Source organism: Ranitomeya variabilis, chromosome 1 (assembly GCF_051348905.1).
Source record: "Ranitomeya variabilis isolate aRanVar5 chromosome 1, aRanVar5.hap1, whole genome shotgun sequence".
In the NCBI taxonomy this organism is placed as follows: domain Eukaryota; kingdom Metazoa; phylum Chordata; class Amphibia; order Anura; family Dendrobatidae; genus Ranitomeya; species Ranitomeya variabilis.
The window spans coordinates 725,348,583-725,365,972 of NC_135232.1; the positions used below are offsets into that span (position 1 = coordinate 725,348,583).

General features: G+C 45.1%; 1 protein-coding gene across 4 annotated transcripts in view; it reads left to right on the forward strand.

Annotated features, from left to right (window-relative positions):
* The window catches only part of UNC79 (unc-79 subunit of NALCN channel complex), a 302,015-nt gene that overhangs the window by 11,526 nt on the left and 273,099 nt on the right, over positions 1 to 17,390 (forward strand). For all 4 annotated transcript variants that reach the window (XM_077268206.1, XM_077268222.1, XM_077268215.1 and 1 more), the window contains exon 2: positions 5,389 to 5,509. In XM_077268206.1, the coding sequence (XP_077124321.1) occupies positions 5,389 to 5,509 (121 nt within the window). The remainder of the gene's footprint in view (positions 1 to 5,388; positions 5,510 to 17,390) is intronic.

Genomic DNA, 17,390 nt, shown 5'->3' on the forward strand with positions numbered 1-17,390 from the left:
GTGAACTGCATGGGGCCTAAAAGGGGCGGAAAGGACTTACATTGTGCTGGCGACCATAAAAGAGAGTTAGGGTGTATTGGGGCAAGCCATAATTTCTCTATTTCATTCCACTTGCTGTAGGCCCATAGGGATGTCCAGCAGGGGATTCTCCTCAGGTGAGTAGCCCAGTAGTAATTAAGAATATTTGGCACAGAAAGCCCTCCCCTGGTCTTATGAGCTGTGAGAACCTCCTTAGCCACTCTATGGCGCTTTTGTTGCCATATGAACCTAATAATAGCCGCCTGAAGGGACTTCAATTCCGAGACCGGAACTCCAACTGGGAGGGTCTCAAAGGCGTAGATCAATCTGGGTAAAAGGCTCATTTTTACCGCCGCTATCCGACCCATCCACGAGAGAGGGAGTGATTGCCATTTAGTCAGGCGGGCTTTTGATTCTTTAAAGAGGGAGGGGAAATTTAGTTTGTAGAGGGTCTCATATGAGGATGTAATATTCACCCCCAGATATTTCACAGCATCCTGTTTCCACCTGAATTTAAAATTCAGGCATAGGTGGTCCCATACCTCAGGGGGGATGTTAAGCGGCATAGCCTCCGTTTTGCTGGAATTGATTTTATATCCAGATAAGTCCCCATATCTCCTCAAAGCCCTCATGAGGTTCGGAAGAGACACGTGGAGATTAGTGAGCGTCAATAGGACATCATCAGCAAATAGTGCGATCTTAAAAGATTTACTCCCAACCATCACCCCAGAAATATTGGGGTCCCGTCGTATGGACGCTGCCAGGGGCTCTATGCAGAGGGCAAACAGGAGAGGTGACAAAGGGCACCCCTGCCTGGTGCCATTCGATAAAGTGAATGGTTTGGATGTACAGAGAGGGAGTTTTATGGCTGCTGTAGGGTGATTGTATAGGGATCTCAGCGCGGACAAAAATCCGCCCGAGATGCCAAAGACCCGCATCGTACTAAAAAGGAATGGCCAGGAGAGGCGATCGAAAGCCTTCTCGGTGTCAAGGCTCAGTACTAGTGTTTGCAATTTCTTTCGGTTCGAGATGTCCACCAAGTCCACAACCCTCCTGGTGTTATCACCCCCTTGACGGCATGGAATAAAGCCTACTTGGTCTTTATGAATAATCGAGGGTAGCCATTTATTAAGTCTGGAGGCCAGTAGCTTGGTGAACACCTTCAAATCCGTATTCAAAAGGGCTATTGGCCTGTAGTTTGCACAGTCCAAGGGGTCCCTGGGCGGCTTTGGAAGGAGGATGAGGTGGGAATGTAGCATTGTGGACGGGATTGGGTCGCCTTGCAAGAAGGAGTTAAATAATGAGGCCAAGTGAGGAAGAAGTGTTTTGGCGAATGTCTTATAGTAAAAGTATGTCAGACCATCAGGGCCAGGTGATTTTCCCATGGGCAGGGACTCCAAAACCTCCTCTACCTCTTCAGAGGAAACTGCACTATTTAGAGATTCAATCGCTTCACTAGGTAGGGAGGGGAGGTCTAAGGTAGCAAGATAGTCTTCAATAGCCCCTGAACCCTGGGATCCATCAGCCGATGGGGGACCAAGATTGTACAATTTTTTGTAGAAATTATAAAAAATATCAGCTATGGCATCAGGGTGATAATGCATCACCCCTGCAGCGTCCCGCAAGGCCTGAGGAGATGAAGCCGCGGAGCGTTCCTTCAGCTGGCGTGCCAGGAGGGTGTGTGCCTTATTGCCCCTTTCATAGAATTTCTGTCTAGAGAAAGTTAGCAGCTTCTCCGCCCCCGCCACCGCCAGATCTTTTAATTTTTCCCTTAGTCTGACCACCTCTTTCAAAGCGGCCAGAGAGGGAGATTCAGCGAGTGTCCTCTCATGAAGCTTTAGTTGAGAAGTCAAATGTGCCCTCTGGACCCCCGTGGATCTCTTGGCCCTGGCGCCCTCCCTAATAAAATGGCCCCTCATCACCGCCTTATGTGCCTCCCACAGAATTCCCAGGGAGGAGACTGAGCCCGTATTGAGCTGGAAGAATTCCTCCAGTTGCTTATGCAGTGAGGCCCTGACTTCGGGGTCCTTGAGTAAAGATTCATTTAAGCGCCAGTGGCCAAATCTAGATCGAGAATGGGCTCCCTCAAGTTCCATGATCACAGGAGCATGATCTGACCAGGTAATGGAGCCCAGTTCCACCCCCCCCAGCCTCTTAAGAATAGCAGAGTTTACAAAGAAGTAATCGATCCTGGTGTGGGTGTGAAAAGAAGGTAAAGGCCCTCTCTCCAGGGTGTGCCACCCTCCATGCGTCAAAGAGAACCTCAGATCTTATAAGCCTCCGGAAGCCCAAAGACAGCTTCTTTACAGAGTCAGAGGGCGGGAACCCCCCGAGAGAAAGCCTGTCAGATGTTTCAGAGAATGGAAGATTGAAATCTCCACCTACTATAGTCGCCGCATGGGGAAGCCCCCCTACGAGTGAAAATACCCCCCTATCTTTATGTTTTTAAGTGCGCTGAATCCGAAAATGACCTCCGTTTTGTCATAGGACATCATGTTTTCTGACAATTTAAGTAACTATGGGAATGGAGGAAATGCACTTTCAAACTCATCAGGCAACCAAAGGCCATGTTCACACTTTGCGGGTTTTACCGCAGATCCGCGGCGATTTTGATGCTGCGGGTCCGCAGCAGTTTCCATAGCGTTTACATTAACATGTAAACCCTATGGAAACCGCAAACCGCAGTGCACATGCTGCGGGAAAAAACGCGCAGAAACGCAGCGGTTTACAACCCGCAGCATGTCACTTCTTTGTGCAGAATCGCAGCGATTCTGCACCCATAGAAATGCATTGTTCCGCTTACTAAGCGGATAATGTGCGGTTGCTACCCGGGGTGGAGGAGAGGAGACTCTCCTCCAGGCCCTGGGAAGCATAAATAGTGTAAAAAAAAAGAATTAAAATAAAAAATGATGCTATACTCACCTCTCAGCGCTGCACGCGGCCGTCCGGTCTCAGTTGCTGTGCGAGCAGGGCCTGCGATGACGTCGCGGTCACATGACCGTGACGTCACGAAGGTCCTTCTCGGCACAGCATCTTTGGAACCGGAGTGCCGCGTGCAGCGCCGAGGAGATCCGGACATCAGAGGGTGAGTATTTAACCAATTTTTATTATTTTTAACATTATTATTGATGCTGCATATTGCTGCATATGCAGCATCAATAGTATAGGAGTAATCCCGCAGCGGAAATCGCAAAACAAACCGTGATAAATCTGCAGGGATAACCGCAGCGGTTTTGCCCTGCAGATTTATCAATTCCGCTGCGGGAGAACCCGCAGAGCACGCCGCAAAGTGTGCACATAGCCTAAAGCTTGAAATGCTTTCAGCATTCGTCCGATGATTTTTTTGTAGTCAGGGTCTTGTATATCTTCAATGCATTGATGTGAATTAATTAATAGTAATTTTGACTTTCAAAACCCTAAGATAAAAAAATACCAAAAATTGAGAAAAATATACTAAATTTGAAGAGAATTTTGCATTTTGTGGCAAATCCTGACGTCCAGGATTTTTTTCAATATTTTTTTCGTTTTCAGCACACCAAAATACATGGAAATTAGATGAAAATAATCAAACAGCTTTTTAGTCGCAGACCTGTGTTAGGCCGGTTTCACACGTCAGTGGCTCCGGTATGTGTGGTGACAGTTTTCTCACGTACCGGAGACACTGACTCACGTAGACACATTAAAATAAATGTGTCTCTGCACATGTCAGCGTGTTTTCACGGACCGTGTGTCCATTTGAAAAACACAGAGACATGTCAGTGTTCGTGGGAGCGCACGGATCACACGGACCCATTAAAGTCAATGGGTCCTTGTAAACACGTACCGCACATGGATGCTGTCCGTGTGCCGCCCGTGTGCTGACTGAGGACCACACGGACAGTGCAGGAGACAGCGCTAGAGTTAAGCACTGTCCCCAGCGTGTGGTGCTGAAGCCGGCATTCATTCCTTCTCTCCAGCGAACGGAATGAAAAATCATGTTTTTTTTATTTTTTTTGTTTTTAAAATAAAGTTCCCGGTCAGCTCCCGCCTCCCACCCCCTGTGCCCCCGCCCGCTGGCATTAAAATACTCACCCAGCTCCCGCGATGCTTCCTCTTAGCGCCGCAGCTTGTCCTGTATGAGCGGTCACGTGGTGCCGCTCATTACAGTGATGAATATGCGGCTCCACCTCCCATAGGAGGTAATGACTTGAAGCCTAAGGCCGGTGTCATACTTGCGAGTGCAATGCAAGAGACTTGCATCACTACCCGGCACTGCCGCCGGCACTCGGCACCGGAGCGTTCAGCTGCATAGAAATGCACGCAGCCACACGCTTCGGTCCCCCCGGGTATTGATGCGAGAGACTCGCGTGAGTTTCTTGCATTGCACTCGCAAGTGTGACCCCGACCTAAATGTTAAATACTCCTTGTTATGGAATGGGGAGCTATATAACTCCTACCAGGAGTATAGGAGAGCTGGGTGATGCTCCCTGGTAAAGCCCACTTCAGTCCTCCGCTTTTTTTTTTCTTGTTCGTGAAATAAGGGGACTGATTTTCATCAACCTTTTGTTAGTGCGTCAGCTTTTACCATCAGTAAAAAAAAATTGCAAAGCTTCCACTATCCACGATGCGTGGAATAAACTAACATCACTCGGACCTCACCAGGAGCAGCGTTATTGAATTGGGCAGTTTAGATGACAGTTTCTTCATACAGACCGCAATTACAATTCCTAACATACTTTTCTCTGTCACATGATTGAAGAATTTAAAAAAAAATCATCTTTTTTTACTGTTTGAAAATTGTATGATTTTTTTTTTATATGGGCGTATGAGCCTAAGGCTAAGTTCACATGACCGATAAAAAAATAGTCTTGATTTTCATCTGTTTTGTTAGACCTTCGGCATTCATTTTTATACATCAGCAGTGAATATAATTTACAAGACGAAAAGCAGTTTCATTGCATTATATCCTTAACAATCAGATGATTTTTTTTCCGCACTCATAGACTTGAATAGGCGAGTCTCATCCAAAACACATAAGAGACTCGTGCATGCTGATCATTTTTTCACATGCACATTAGGTCCGCTTGAAAAAATTTGTCAATACATCACATGGGCTGCATGCTGAACAATGTTATTTCAGATTTTTCCATGGACAGCACTTGGACCGATCATGTAGACGTTGTCAAATGCGGTCTGCAAAAAACATGGAGGTGTGAGCACTAGAGACTATGATGGAAACAACAGATCAAATACATGAAAAATGGACTTCTAAATGACCTGTGATGACGGCCATGATATTGTCCCTATCAATGGTGTCTGACTCATACCTTGTCCCCCGATGTCTACTCACACTGCTGATCTCTGATTTTCTACTTTTTTTTTTACATGCAGTTGCTTCCAAGATCCGATACCTTCACGAGTACCACCACCGGGTCATCCACAACACATACCCAGTGCCAACAGGGACAGACATTGCTAACACCCTGAAGTACTTCTCCCAGACGCTGCTAAGGTGAGATTTCAGCATTTCTAGTGTCTACCCAATGAATGGAATAAAAGCCCATAGATTCCTGCCTGGATTTCTGCTTTGTCAATGCTCCTTTAAGACAATCCTATTAACCACGTGATCACCACTGCCAGAGATCTAAACAGCATTTCCCCCCCAAAATCTGAAAAAAAGCTTTTTAAAACGGTTGACCCGCCATAACGAGCATCTTGTAGATAGATGATGCATAGTGTCTGACTGCTGGATCTTCAGTGATCACAACAATGGGTCTGAATGGAGCATTGGTCATGCACAACCCCTGGCAAAAATTAATGAATCACCGGCCTTGGAGGATGTTCACTCAGTTGTTTCATTTTGTAGAAAAAAAGCAGATCACAGACCTGGTACAAAACTAAAGTCATTTCAAATGGCAACTTTCTGGCCATAAGAAACACTAAAAGAAATCAAGAACAAAAAATGTGGTAGTCAGTAATGGTTACTTTTTTTTAACCAAGCATAGGGGAAAAATTATGGAATCACTCAATTCTGAGAAAAAAAATTATGGAATCATGAAAAACAAACAAACAAGAAAGAACACTCCAAAACATCACTAGTATTTTGTTGCACCACCTCTGGCTTTTATAACAGCTTGTAGTCTCTGAGGCATGGACTTAATGAGTGTCAGACAGTACTCTTCATCAATCCGGCCATGGACCATTTTCTTCAACTTCCACCAAAGATTTTCAATTGGATTGAGATCCGGACTATTTGCAGGCATTGACATTAACCTTATGTGTCTTTTTTCAAGGAATGTTTTCACAGTTTTTGCTCTATGGCAGGATGCATTATCATCTTGAAAAATTATTTCATCATCCCCAAACATCCTTTCAATTGAAGGATTAAAAAAAGTGTCCAAAATATCAACATAAACTTGTGCATTTATTGAAGATGTAATGACAGCCATCTCCCCAGTGCCTTTGCCTGACATGCAGCCCCATATAAATGACTGTGGAAATTTGCATGTTCTCTTCAGGCAGTCATCGTTATAAATCTCATTGGAATGGCACCAAACAAAAGTTCCAGCATCATCACCTTGCCCAATGCAGATTCGTGATTCATCACTGACTATGACTTTCATCCAGTCATTCACAGTCCACGATTGCTTTTCCTTAGCCCATTGTAACCTTGTTTTTTTCTGTTTAGGTGTTAATGATGGCTTTCTTTTAGCTTTTCTGTATGTAAATCCCATTTCCTTTAGGCGGTTTCTTACAGTTCGGTCACAGACGTTGACTACAGGTTCCACCCATTCGTTCTTCATTTGTTTTGTTGTGCATTTCCTGTTTCGGAGACATATTGCTTTAAGTTTCCGGTCTTGACGCTTTGATGTCTTCCTTGGTCTACCAGTATGTTTGCCTTTAACAACCTTCCCATGTTGTCTGTATTTGGTCCAGATTTTAGACACAGCTGACTGTGAACAACCAACATCTTTTGCAACATTGTGTGATGATTTACCTTCTTTTAAGAGTTTGATAATCCTCTCCTTTGTTTCATTTGACATCTCTCGTGTTAGAGCCATTATTCATGTCAGTCTTCTTGGTGCAACAGCTCTCCAAGGTGTGATCACTCCTTTTTAGATGCAGACTAACAAGCAGATCTAATTTGATGCAGGTGTTATTTTTGGGTATGAAAATTTACAGGGTGACTCCATAATTTTTTCCTCAGAAATGAGTGATTCCATAATTTTTCCCCTATGCTTGGTTAAAAAAGGAACCATTACTGACTACCACATTTTTTGTTCTTGATTTCTTTTAGTGTTTCTTAAAGCCAGAAATTACTTTAGCTTTGTGCAATGTCTGTGATCTGCTTTTTTTCTACAAAATTAAACAACTGAATGAACATCCTCCAAGGCCGGTGATTCCATAATTTTTGCCAGGGGTTGTATGAGCAATGACGCTATCTATGGGACTGAAGGCATTATCTAGGCACAGCACTTAGCGGCCTTGCACATTCGTGACCATCACTTATTCGTAGTGGTCACAGCCCCACTGGTCAGACTCTTGGAAAGATGAAAAGATGTTTTAGTGGGCCTACCCCTTTAAATCTACATCCTGATGTTTTCTTTGAATTCATGTTTCATAACGGATGCCATCTTGCTAAGAAATGCATCACGTTATGATTAGTGATGAGCGAGTATACTCGTTGCTCGGGTTTTCCTGAGCACGCTCGGGTGGTCTCCGAGTATTTATGACTGCTCGGAGATTACGTTTTCATCTCCTCAGCAGCATGATTTACAGCTATTAGCCAGCTTGATTACATGTGGGGATTACCTAGCAACCAGGCAACCCCGACATGCACTCAGCCTGGCTAATAGCTGCAAATCATTCAGCTGCTGTGATGAAAACTTAATCTCCAAACACTAACAAATACTCGGAGACCACCCGAGCGTGCTCAGGAAAACCCGAGCAACAAGTACACTCGCTCATCATCACTAGTTATGATTAGTGTGGTCTGATCTTTTAGGCCAACATCTTTCCCGAGAATGAAGGTGATGCACTGCTGGTTTATTGCTGCACCCCCTTGTAATTGGTCCTGGGCCACAAGCGAATGGCACTATGCTGCAGCTGCTTTACTCGGAGCAATCATGGTGCTGAGGGAAACTGGAACAGGATGTAGCACTAAATAACGATTGAGCCTCCATTCCCAGGATCAGAACACTTGGAAAGCCAATCAGTTTTCCAAATGTTCTCACCTTAACAGAAGAAGTTTACTCAGGAATTGATATTTAATGGGGAATTCTGCTTTGAGGGGGAAGTGTTCTGTTATGTATACATGGCCCCATGTACTGGCATTATGTGGTCGTCATTCCCAGTAATATCAACCAAACGGGGAACACGTGGTTAATATTGTTGCAACTCAATTCCCATTGCACATACAACTAATCCATTAAAGAATGGCAGTGCGTGCAGAGACAGGTACGGCTGGCGTGTGAGTGGTGAGAGCTGACAGCAGACATCACAGCGAAGAGGCACAATGTATGAAGACTGCGGAGTGCGATTCAGTGACTGTAAGGCGAAGCTCTCACCACAAGGATTTGGTGCGTTTTTGACCCTGCTTATTTTCTCTATACAAAAAAATCCAATGAATTACTGTTCCAGTATTACACTTTTTTTTTTACTTTGTGGAAACAAATCTACGGAATGATTTTGAAATCCACAACATGTTAATTTCTCTTGTGGTAAATATGCCATTTGTTTGCAAATTTTCCCCATAGATTTGAATGAGATGAGAAAAACCTGCAGGTAGTAAAAATGCATGTGTAAATTTTAATGCGTTCCTGCAGCGGAAATGCTCTAAAAATTCATTTAATCTGCACATGAATTTAGAAATAACTTTTTTGAAAGTAAAGTAACAGGACGTATAAAAAAAAATCAGTTTTATTTAAAATATAAAAATTAAAAGGAGACCATAAACGCAGCTGTGAAAAATGAAAAAAACGCAAGTAACCTAATTTACCTAACTGATGCTGCAGAAAATCTTCAAGAACGCACCAAATACTCATTGTGGGAACATAGCCTAAAACTTCAACTTCTTACATATCCTGACAATGGTTGACAAGTCTGAATGAGTTCAGCTCTGGAGTATAATACAGGAAGTAACTCGGGGTCAGTAATGTAATGTATGTACACAGTGACTGCACCAGCAAAATAGTGAGTGCAGCTCTGGGGTATAATACAGGATGTAACTCAGGGTCAGTAATGTAATGTATGTACACAGTGACTGCACCAGCAGAATAGTGAGTGCAGCTCTGGGGTATAATACAGGAGGTAACTCAGGGTCAGTAATGTAATGTATCTACACAGTGACTGCACCAGCAGAATAGTGAGTGCAGCTCTGGAGTATAATACAGGATGTAACTCAGGGTCAGTAATGTAATGTATGTACACAGTGACTGCATCAGCAGAATAGTGAGTGCAGCTCTGGGGTATAATACAGGATGTAACTCCGGGTCAGTAATGTAATGTATGTACACGGTGACTGCACCAGCAGAATAGTGAGTGCAGCTCTTGAGTATCATAAAGGAGGTAACGCAGGATCAGTAATGTAATGTATGTACGCAGTGACTGCACCAGCAGAATAGTGAGTGCAGTGCTGGAGTATAATAAGGATGTAACTCAGGATCCATACAGGATCAGTAATACACTGGTCAAAAAAATAAATGGAACACTTAAAAGAGAATATAACTCCAAGTAAATCAAACTTCTGTGAAATCAAACTGTCCACTTAGCAAGCCACGCTGTTTAACAATCAATTTCACATGCTGTTGTGCAAATGGAATAGACAACAGATGGAAATTATTTGCAATTATCAAGACACACTCAATAAAGGAGTGGTTCTGCAGGTGGGGACCACAAACCACATCTCAGTACCAATGCTTTCTGGCTGATGTTTTGGTCACTTTTGAATGTTGGTTGTGCTTTCACACTCGTGGTAACATGAGATGGACTCTACAACCCACACAAGTGGCTCAGGTAGTGCAGCTCATCCAGGATGGCACATCAATGTGAGCTGTGGCAAGAAGGCTTGCTGTCTGTCAGCGTAGAGGCTGGAGGCACTACCAGTAGACAGGCCAGTACACCAGGAGACGTGGAGGGGGCCTTAGGAGGGCAACAACCCAGCAGCAGGACTTCTACCTTAACCTTTATGCAAGGAGGAGCAGGAGAAGCACTGCCAGAGCCCTGCAAAATGACCTCCAGCAGGCCACAAATGTGCATCTGCACAAACGGTTATAAACCGACTCCATGAGGATGGTTGAGTGCCCGACGTCCACAGATGGGGGTTGTGCTCAAAGCCCAACACCGTGCAGGATGCTTGACATTTGTTACAGAACACCAGGATTGGAAAATTCGCCACTGGCGCCCTGTGCTCTTCACAGATGAAAGCAGGTTAACACAAAGCACATGTGACAGACGTGGCAGAGTGTGGAGACGCCGTGGAGAGCGATCTGCTGCCTGCAACATCCTTCAGCATGACCGGTTTGGCAGTGGGTCAGTAATTATGTGGGGTGGCATTTCTTTGGAGGGTAGCACAGCCCTCCATGTGCTCGCCAGAGGTAGTCTGACTGCCATTAGGTACCGAGATGAGATCCTCAGACCCTTGTGAGACCATATGCTGGTGCGGTTGACCCTGGGTTCCTCCTAATGCAGGACAATGCCAGACCTCATTTGGCTGGAGTGTGTCAGCAGTTTCTGCAAGATGAAGGCATTTAAGCTATGGACTGGCCCGCCCGTTCCTCAGACCTGAATCCGATTGAACACATCTGGGACATCATGTCTCGCTCCATCCACCAACGTCACGTTGCACCACAGACTGTCCAGGAGTTGGCGGATGCTTTAGTCCAGGTCTGGGAGGAGATCCCTCGGGAGACCATCCGTCACCTCATCAGGAGCATGCCCAGGCATTGTAGGGAGGTCATACAGGCACATGGAGGCCACACACACTACTGAGCATCATTTCCTTTTCTTGAGGCATTGGATCAGCCTGTAACTTCATTTTCCACTTTGATTTTGAGCATCATTCCAACTCCAGACCTCCGTGGGATATTAGTTGTGATTTACGTTGATAATTTTTAGGTTTTATTGTTCTCAACACATTCCACTATGTAATGAATAAAGATTTAAAACTGGAATATTTCATTCAGTGATATCTAGGATGTTGGATTTTAGTGTTCCCTTTATTTTTTGGAGTAGTGTATAATGTATGTTCACAGTGACTGCACCAGCAGAATAGTGAGTGCAGCTCTGAGGTATAATACAAGAGGTAACTTAGGATCAGTACAGGATTAGTAATGTAATGTATGTACACAGTGACTGTACTAGCAGAATAGTGAGTGCAGCTCTGGGGTATAACACAAGAGGTAACTCAGGATCAGTACAGGACCAGTAATGTAATGTATGTACACAGTGACTACAGCAGCAGAATAGTGAGTGCAGCTCTGGAGTATTATACAGGATATACTAGCATTTAGTTCTTCTTTCTCCTATAGTTAGACCTTAGTTACACTGTAGATGTCGATCATTGCTCAGCTATTGGATGGATGGATGGTGTTGTTTTCTTCCCCTCACACTTATTTCTTTATGACATGATCACGGTGGACTGTTCTGCTGTCACTGGGTACACATACTTTTATTGATCCCAGTTTTAATGTCAGCAGAAGGGTTGCTATATTCATCCATTGGGCATTGATTATCAGAAGCCTCATTAATTCCTGAGATTTGACTGTGACGCTTGTGCTGCGCCTCTGTGTCCTCCCGACATCGGTAGTGCAGTCCGATCTATTTGGATGGATCTGATTTCAGCTTCTGGTTAACTCTTCATAGTTTGTTGAGTAACTTTTATAATTGTCTTTTATGATGTTTTATACTCCAGTCACATCCAAAACATAATTCTTTCTTGTCTTCATGTTAAGTTTTCTGGAAACAATCAGTACATTTCGTGCCATACAGTACTGCTGAAGATCAGATGTCAGTGTGGCTTCAGCTTTACCTGTGACTGGAGTATACACAATTGTTAAAGCATTACTCACATCCTGTGCATATTGGACCTGTTTAGTGAATTTAGTTTTGGGCATTGAGCAGTATCTCAAGTGGAAGGAGTAGGGAGGAGATTTATCAAGTAGCAGGTCTGCCAGAGGTTATGTTTGCTTCCTGATAACTCTATCCACTCCGACGAACATTATAATGTTATAACAACATGATATATTCTGTGATATCGTTAGAGCTCTTTTAGGGGAAGTCTATTTGTGGTATGTGCTTTTTGCCTGATCCTTGTGCAGCTGTCAGTCACGACTCATGGACTATGGTGCCACCTATGAGCACTGTTTTTTTATTATTATATGTTTTTATAGCGCCATTTATTCCATGGTGCTTTACACACACATGAAAGGGGCAAATGTAGACAAGTACAATAGACATGAGCAAAACAAGGCACACACAAGTACAGAAGGAGAGAGGACCCTGCCTGCGAGGGCTCACAGTCTACAGGGGATGGGTGAGGATACTCTAGGAGAGGGTAGAGCTGGTCACGCCGCGGTTCAGCAGACTAAGGATCACTGCAGGTTGTAGGCTTCTTGGAAGAGGTGGGTCTTCAGGTTCTTTATGAAGGTTTCCGTGGTAGGCGAGAGTCTGATGTGTTGGGGTAGAGAGTTCCAGAGTATGGGGGAAGCACGGGAGAAGTCTTGTATGCGGTTGTGGGAAGAAGAGATAAGAGGGGAGTAGAGAAAGAGATCTTGAGAGGATCGAAGATTGCGTGTGGGTAAGTACCAGGAGACCATGTCACAGATGTATGGAGGAGACAGGTTGTGGATGGATTTGTATGTCATAGTTAGGGTTTTGAACTGGATAGCCAGTGAAGGGCCTGGCAGAGAGGAGAGGCTGGGGAGTAGCGGGGAGACAGGTAGATTAGTCGGGCAGCAGAGTGTAGGATGGATTGGAGTGGTGCCAGAGTGCTGGAGGGGAGGCCAGAGAGTAGGAGGTTGCAGTAGTCGAGGCGGGAGATAAAGGCGTACACTAACGTTTTTGTGATTTCTTGGTCAAGGAATGCACGGATCCAGGAAGTATTTTTGAGTTTGAGCCGGCAGGAGGAGGCAAGGGCTTGGATATGTGGCTTGAAAGAGAGGGCAGAGTCGACGATCGCCCCGAGGCACCGAGCGTGTGGGACTGGGGAAAGTGACCAGCCATTGACATTGATGGATAGGTCTGGTGAAGGGGTAGAGTGAGATGGGGGGGAAAGATGATGAATTCTGTTTTGTCCATGTTCAGTTTTAGAAAGCGAGCAGAAAAGAAAGCTGAAAAAGCATACAGACATTGTGGGATTTTGTTCAGTAAAGGAGGTGAGGTTGGGTCCAGATAGGTATATCTGCGTGTCATCGGCAAAGAGATGATACTGAAAACTTTCTATGAGCTGTCCCATGCCAAAGGTGTACATGGAGAAGAGCAGGGGCCCTAGGACTGAGCCTTGGGGAACACCGACAGACAGGGAGCGAGGTGAGGAGGTGGTGTGGAAGAGGGAGACTCTGAATTTTCGGTCTGTTAGATATGACGAGATCCGGGATAGGGTCAAGTCTGTGATGCTTAGAGATGAGAGAATCTGTAGCAGGAGGGAATGGTCGACAGTGTCGAAGGCAGAAGACAGGTCCTGGAGAAGGAGAACAGAGTAGTGTCGCTTGCTCTTGGCGGTTAGTAGGTCGTTGGTGACTTTAGTTAGGGCAGTTTCAGTTGAGTGATGCGATTGTAACCGGTCAAAGAGGGAGCAGGAGGAGAGGTAAGAGGACAGTTTTGAGGCATAAGGGAGAAGAGATATGGAGCGATAGCTAGACACACAGGATGGGTCGAGGGAGGGCTTTTTGTGGATGGGTGTGATCGAAGCATGTTTGAAGGATGAGGGAAAGACACCATTTGTAAGTGAGAGATTGAAGAAGTGTGTTAAAGTTGGGATGAAGACTGTGGTGAGGATAGGGATTATGTGGGACGGGAGCGGGTCAAGTGTGCAAGTGATGAGATGTGATCTTGACAGGAGGGTGGAGAGCTGATCTTCTGTCATGGTGGAGAGGCTGGTTTTGGAGAAACAGGGCTGAGCAGCTAAGAGGGGCATTGGGGCTGCGGGCCAAAGCTATTTCTGATCATACCAATCTTCTGCTTAAAGAAAGAGGCAAAGTCTTCAGCAGAAATGAGAGGAGAGGGAGGAGGTGCTGGGGGACGGAGTAGAGAATTGAAAGTGTTGAAAAGCTGTTCAGGGTTGTGAGACAGGGAGGATATGAGAGATGAGAAGTAAATTTGTTTTGTGGCAGTGAGCATGGATTTGAAAATGGTGAGGGACTGCTTGTATGCGATGAAATGCTCAGCAGAGCGGGATCTCTTCCATCTTCGCTCAGCGACCCTGGAAGCCCGTCTCAGTTCTTTGGTCAGGCTGGACAGCCAGTGGGTGCCTATTGATTGTACTAGTTTTGCTATGTGTGAGGGGGGCAGCTGAATCTCAGGTATATGTTTTTCTTGTCTTGTGCTGATCTCGAGTTGCATCACTTCTGCTGATTTTCTTTTAGCTCTGATTCTGACTGGCCTGTGCATAGCCTCAGTCAGAAAATAATCCCATAATTATTCAGTATTAGAAATTGTGAAACATTAAGAGAAAATCCAATATGGTCGACCTTTCCAGTTTGGCCTGTATTTTCTGCTTCAAGTGGCCGTTATGGTTCAGATCTGAATGAAGTAACTAAGGATCAGCAGCAGGCATCACTTTTTCCAGAGATGATACTTGCACTCCTCAACATTGCACCACCGAGAAGGAAAAGTGGTGGAATTATGGAAATTATAGGATGGAGACATGTGAATGATCTGCAAATGTTGGAAAAAATGGAAATAAAATTTTCAAAACATTTCAATTTATTTAGAATCGAGTCTGAGCCACGTGCTGAAATCCTGGTATTTCCATCCTCAGCTGCTGTCACTAATGTTAATGGTCATCTGAGGAAGGTTCTGCCACGATTGTACAAATTGTAAGGATCCGCTGCTGATAGCTCCTGTGTAATCACCAATCAATGACGTCTCCGATGTGCTCAATCGAGACAAGTCTGGAGACGCTGCAGCTGCAGGAGCAGGTTTAGATCAAGCAGGCGGCTCACCAGCACCAGCAACATGCGGCCTGGGGTTGTCTTGTTGAAAAATGGCTCCTTAGACACCTTCACATTCCCCCGTAATGGCCTCTTCATGGCATTGCTCACATGTTGCGTTGATTTGGTCATGGAATCAGTGGTACGGACATTTATCTAGTGTCACAGGAGCCATTTTTTCAGTGCTATAGCCCCAGGCCGCATGCTCCTCGCACTATTGTGAGACGCCGGTGTGGTTTAAATTTGCTCCAGTGGCTGAAGTGTCTCTGGCCTTGTCTCCATAGAGCACATCGGGGACGTCATTGATCGATGATTACACAGGAGCTGCCGGCAGCATGTCTGAACTTGTCTCCATGAAGCACATTGGGGACGTCATTGATTGGTGATTAAACAGTAGCTGCTGGCAGCGGATCCTGATGACTTGTACAATCAATGCCAGAACCTTCCTCAGACGACCATTAAAGGGAACCTGTCACCCCAAAAATTGAAGATGAGCTGTGGCCACCGGCATCAGTGGCTTATCTACAGCATTCTGTAATGCTGTAGATAGGACCCCGATGTATCCTGAAAGATGAGAAAAAGAGGTTATATTATACTCACCCAGGGGCGGTCCCGATGCTGTCCGGTCCGATGGGCATCGCGGTCCGGTCCGGGGCCTACTATCTTCTTACGATGATGTCCTCTTCTTGTCTTCATGCTGTGGCTCCGGTGCAGGCGTACTTTGCCCTGTTTAGAGCAGAGCAAAGTACAGCAGTGCGCAGGCGTCGGGAAAGGTCAGAGAGGCCCGGCGCCTCATCGTAAGAAGATGGGAGGCCCCGGACCGGACCGCGATGCCCATCGAACTGGACCGCAGCGGAACCGCCCCTGGGTGAGTATAATCTAACCTCTTTTTCTCATCTTTCAGGATACATCGGGGGCTTATCTACAGCATTCCAGAATTTTGGTCTGTACTGTATATCCTACATACAACCTATTGAATTCTAATAAGAATCTGCTAACATGATCCGTTTACTTATCACTGCATACAGTACAGACCAAAAGTTTGGACACACCTTCTCATTTAAAGATTTTTCTGTATTTTCATGACTACGAAAATTGTACATTCACCACTGAAGGCATCAGAACTATGAATTAACACATGTGGAATTATATACTTAACAAAAAAGTGTGAAACAACTGAAAATATGTCTTATATTCTAGGTTCTTCAAAGTAGCCACCTTTTGCTTTAATGACTGCTTTGCACACTCTTGGCATTCTCTTGATGAGCTTCAAGAGTTAGTCACCGGGAATGGTTTTCACTTCACAGGGGTGCCCTGTCAGGTTTAATAAGTGGGATTTCTTGCCTTATAAATGATGTTGGGACCATCAGTTGTGTTGTGCAGAAGTCTGGTGGATACACAGCTGATAGTCCTACTGAATAGACTGTTAGAATTTGTATTATGGCAAGAAAAAAGCCGCTAAGTAAAGAAAAACGAGTGGCCATCATTACTTTAAGAAATGAAGGTCAGTCAGTCTGAAAAATTGGGAAAACTTTGAAAGTGTCCCCAAGAGCAGTGGCAAAAACCATCAAGCGCTACAAAGAAACTGGCTCACATGAGGACCGCCCCAGGAAAGGAAGACCAAGAGTCACCTCGGCTTCTGAGGATAAGTTTATCTGAGTCACCAGCCTCAGAAATCGCAGGTTAACAGCAGCTCAGATTAGAGACCAGGTCAATGCCACACAGAGTTCTAGCAGCAGACACATCTCTACAACATCTGTTAAGAGAAGACTTTGTGCAGCAGGCCTTTATGGTAAAATAGCTGCTAGGAAACCTCTGCTAAGGACAGGCAACAAGCAGAAGAGACTTGTTTGGGCTAAAGAACACAAGGAATGGACATTAGACCAATGGAAATCTGTGCTTTGGTCTGATGAGTCCAAATTTGAGATCTTTGTTTCCAACCACCGTGTCTTTGTGCGACGCAGAAAAAGTGAACGGATGGACTCTACATGCCTGGTTCCCACCGTGAAGCATGGCGGAGGAGGTGTGATGGTGTGGGGGTGCTTTGCTGGTGACACTGTTGGGGATTTATTCAAAATTGAAGGCATACTGAACCAGCATGGCTACCACAGCATCTTACAGCGGCATGCTATTCCATCCGGTTTGCGTTTAGTTGGACCATCATTTATTTTTCAACAGGAGAATGACCCCAAACACACCTCCATGCTGTGTAAGGGCTATTTGACCAAGAAGACGAGTGATGGG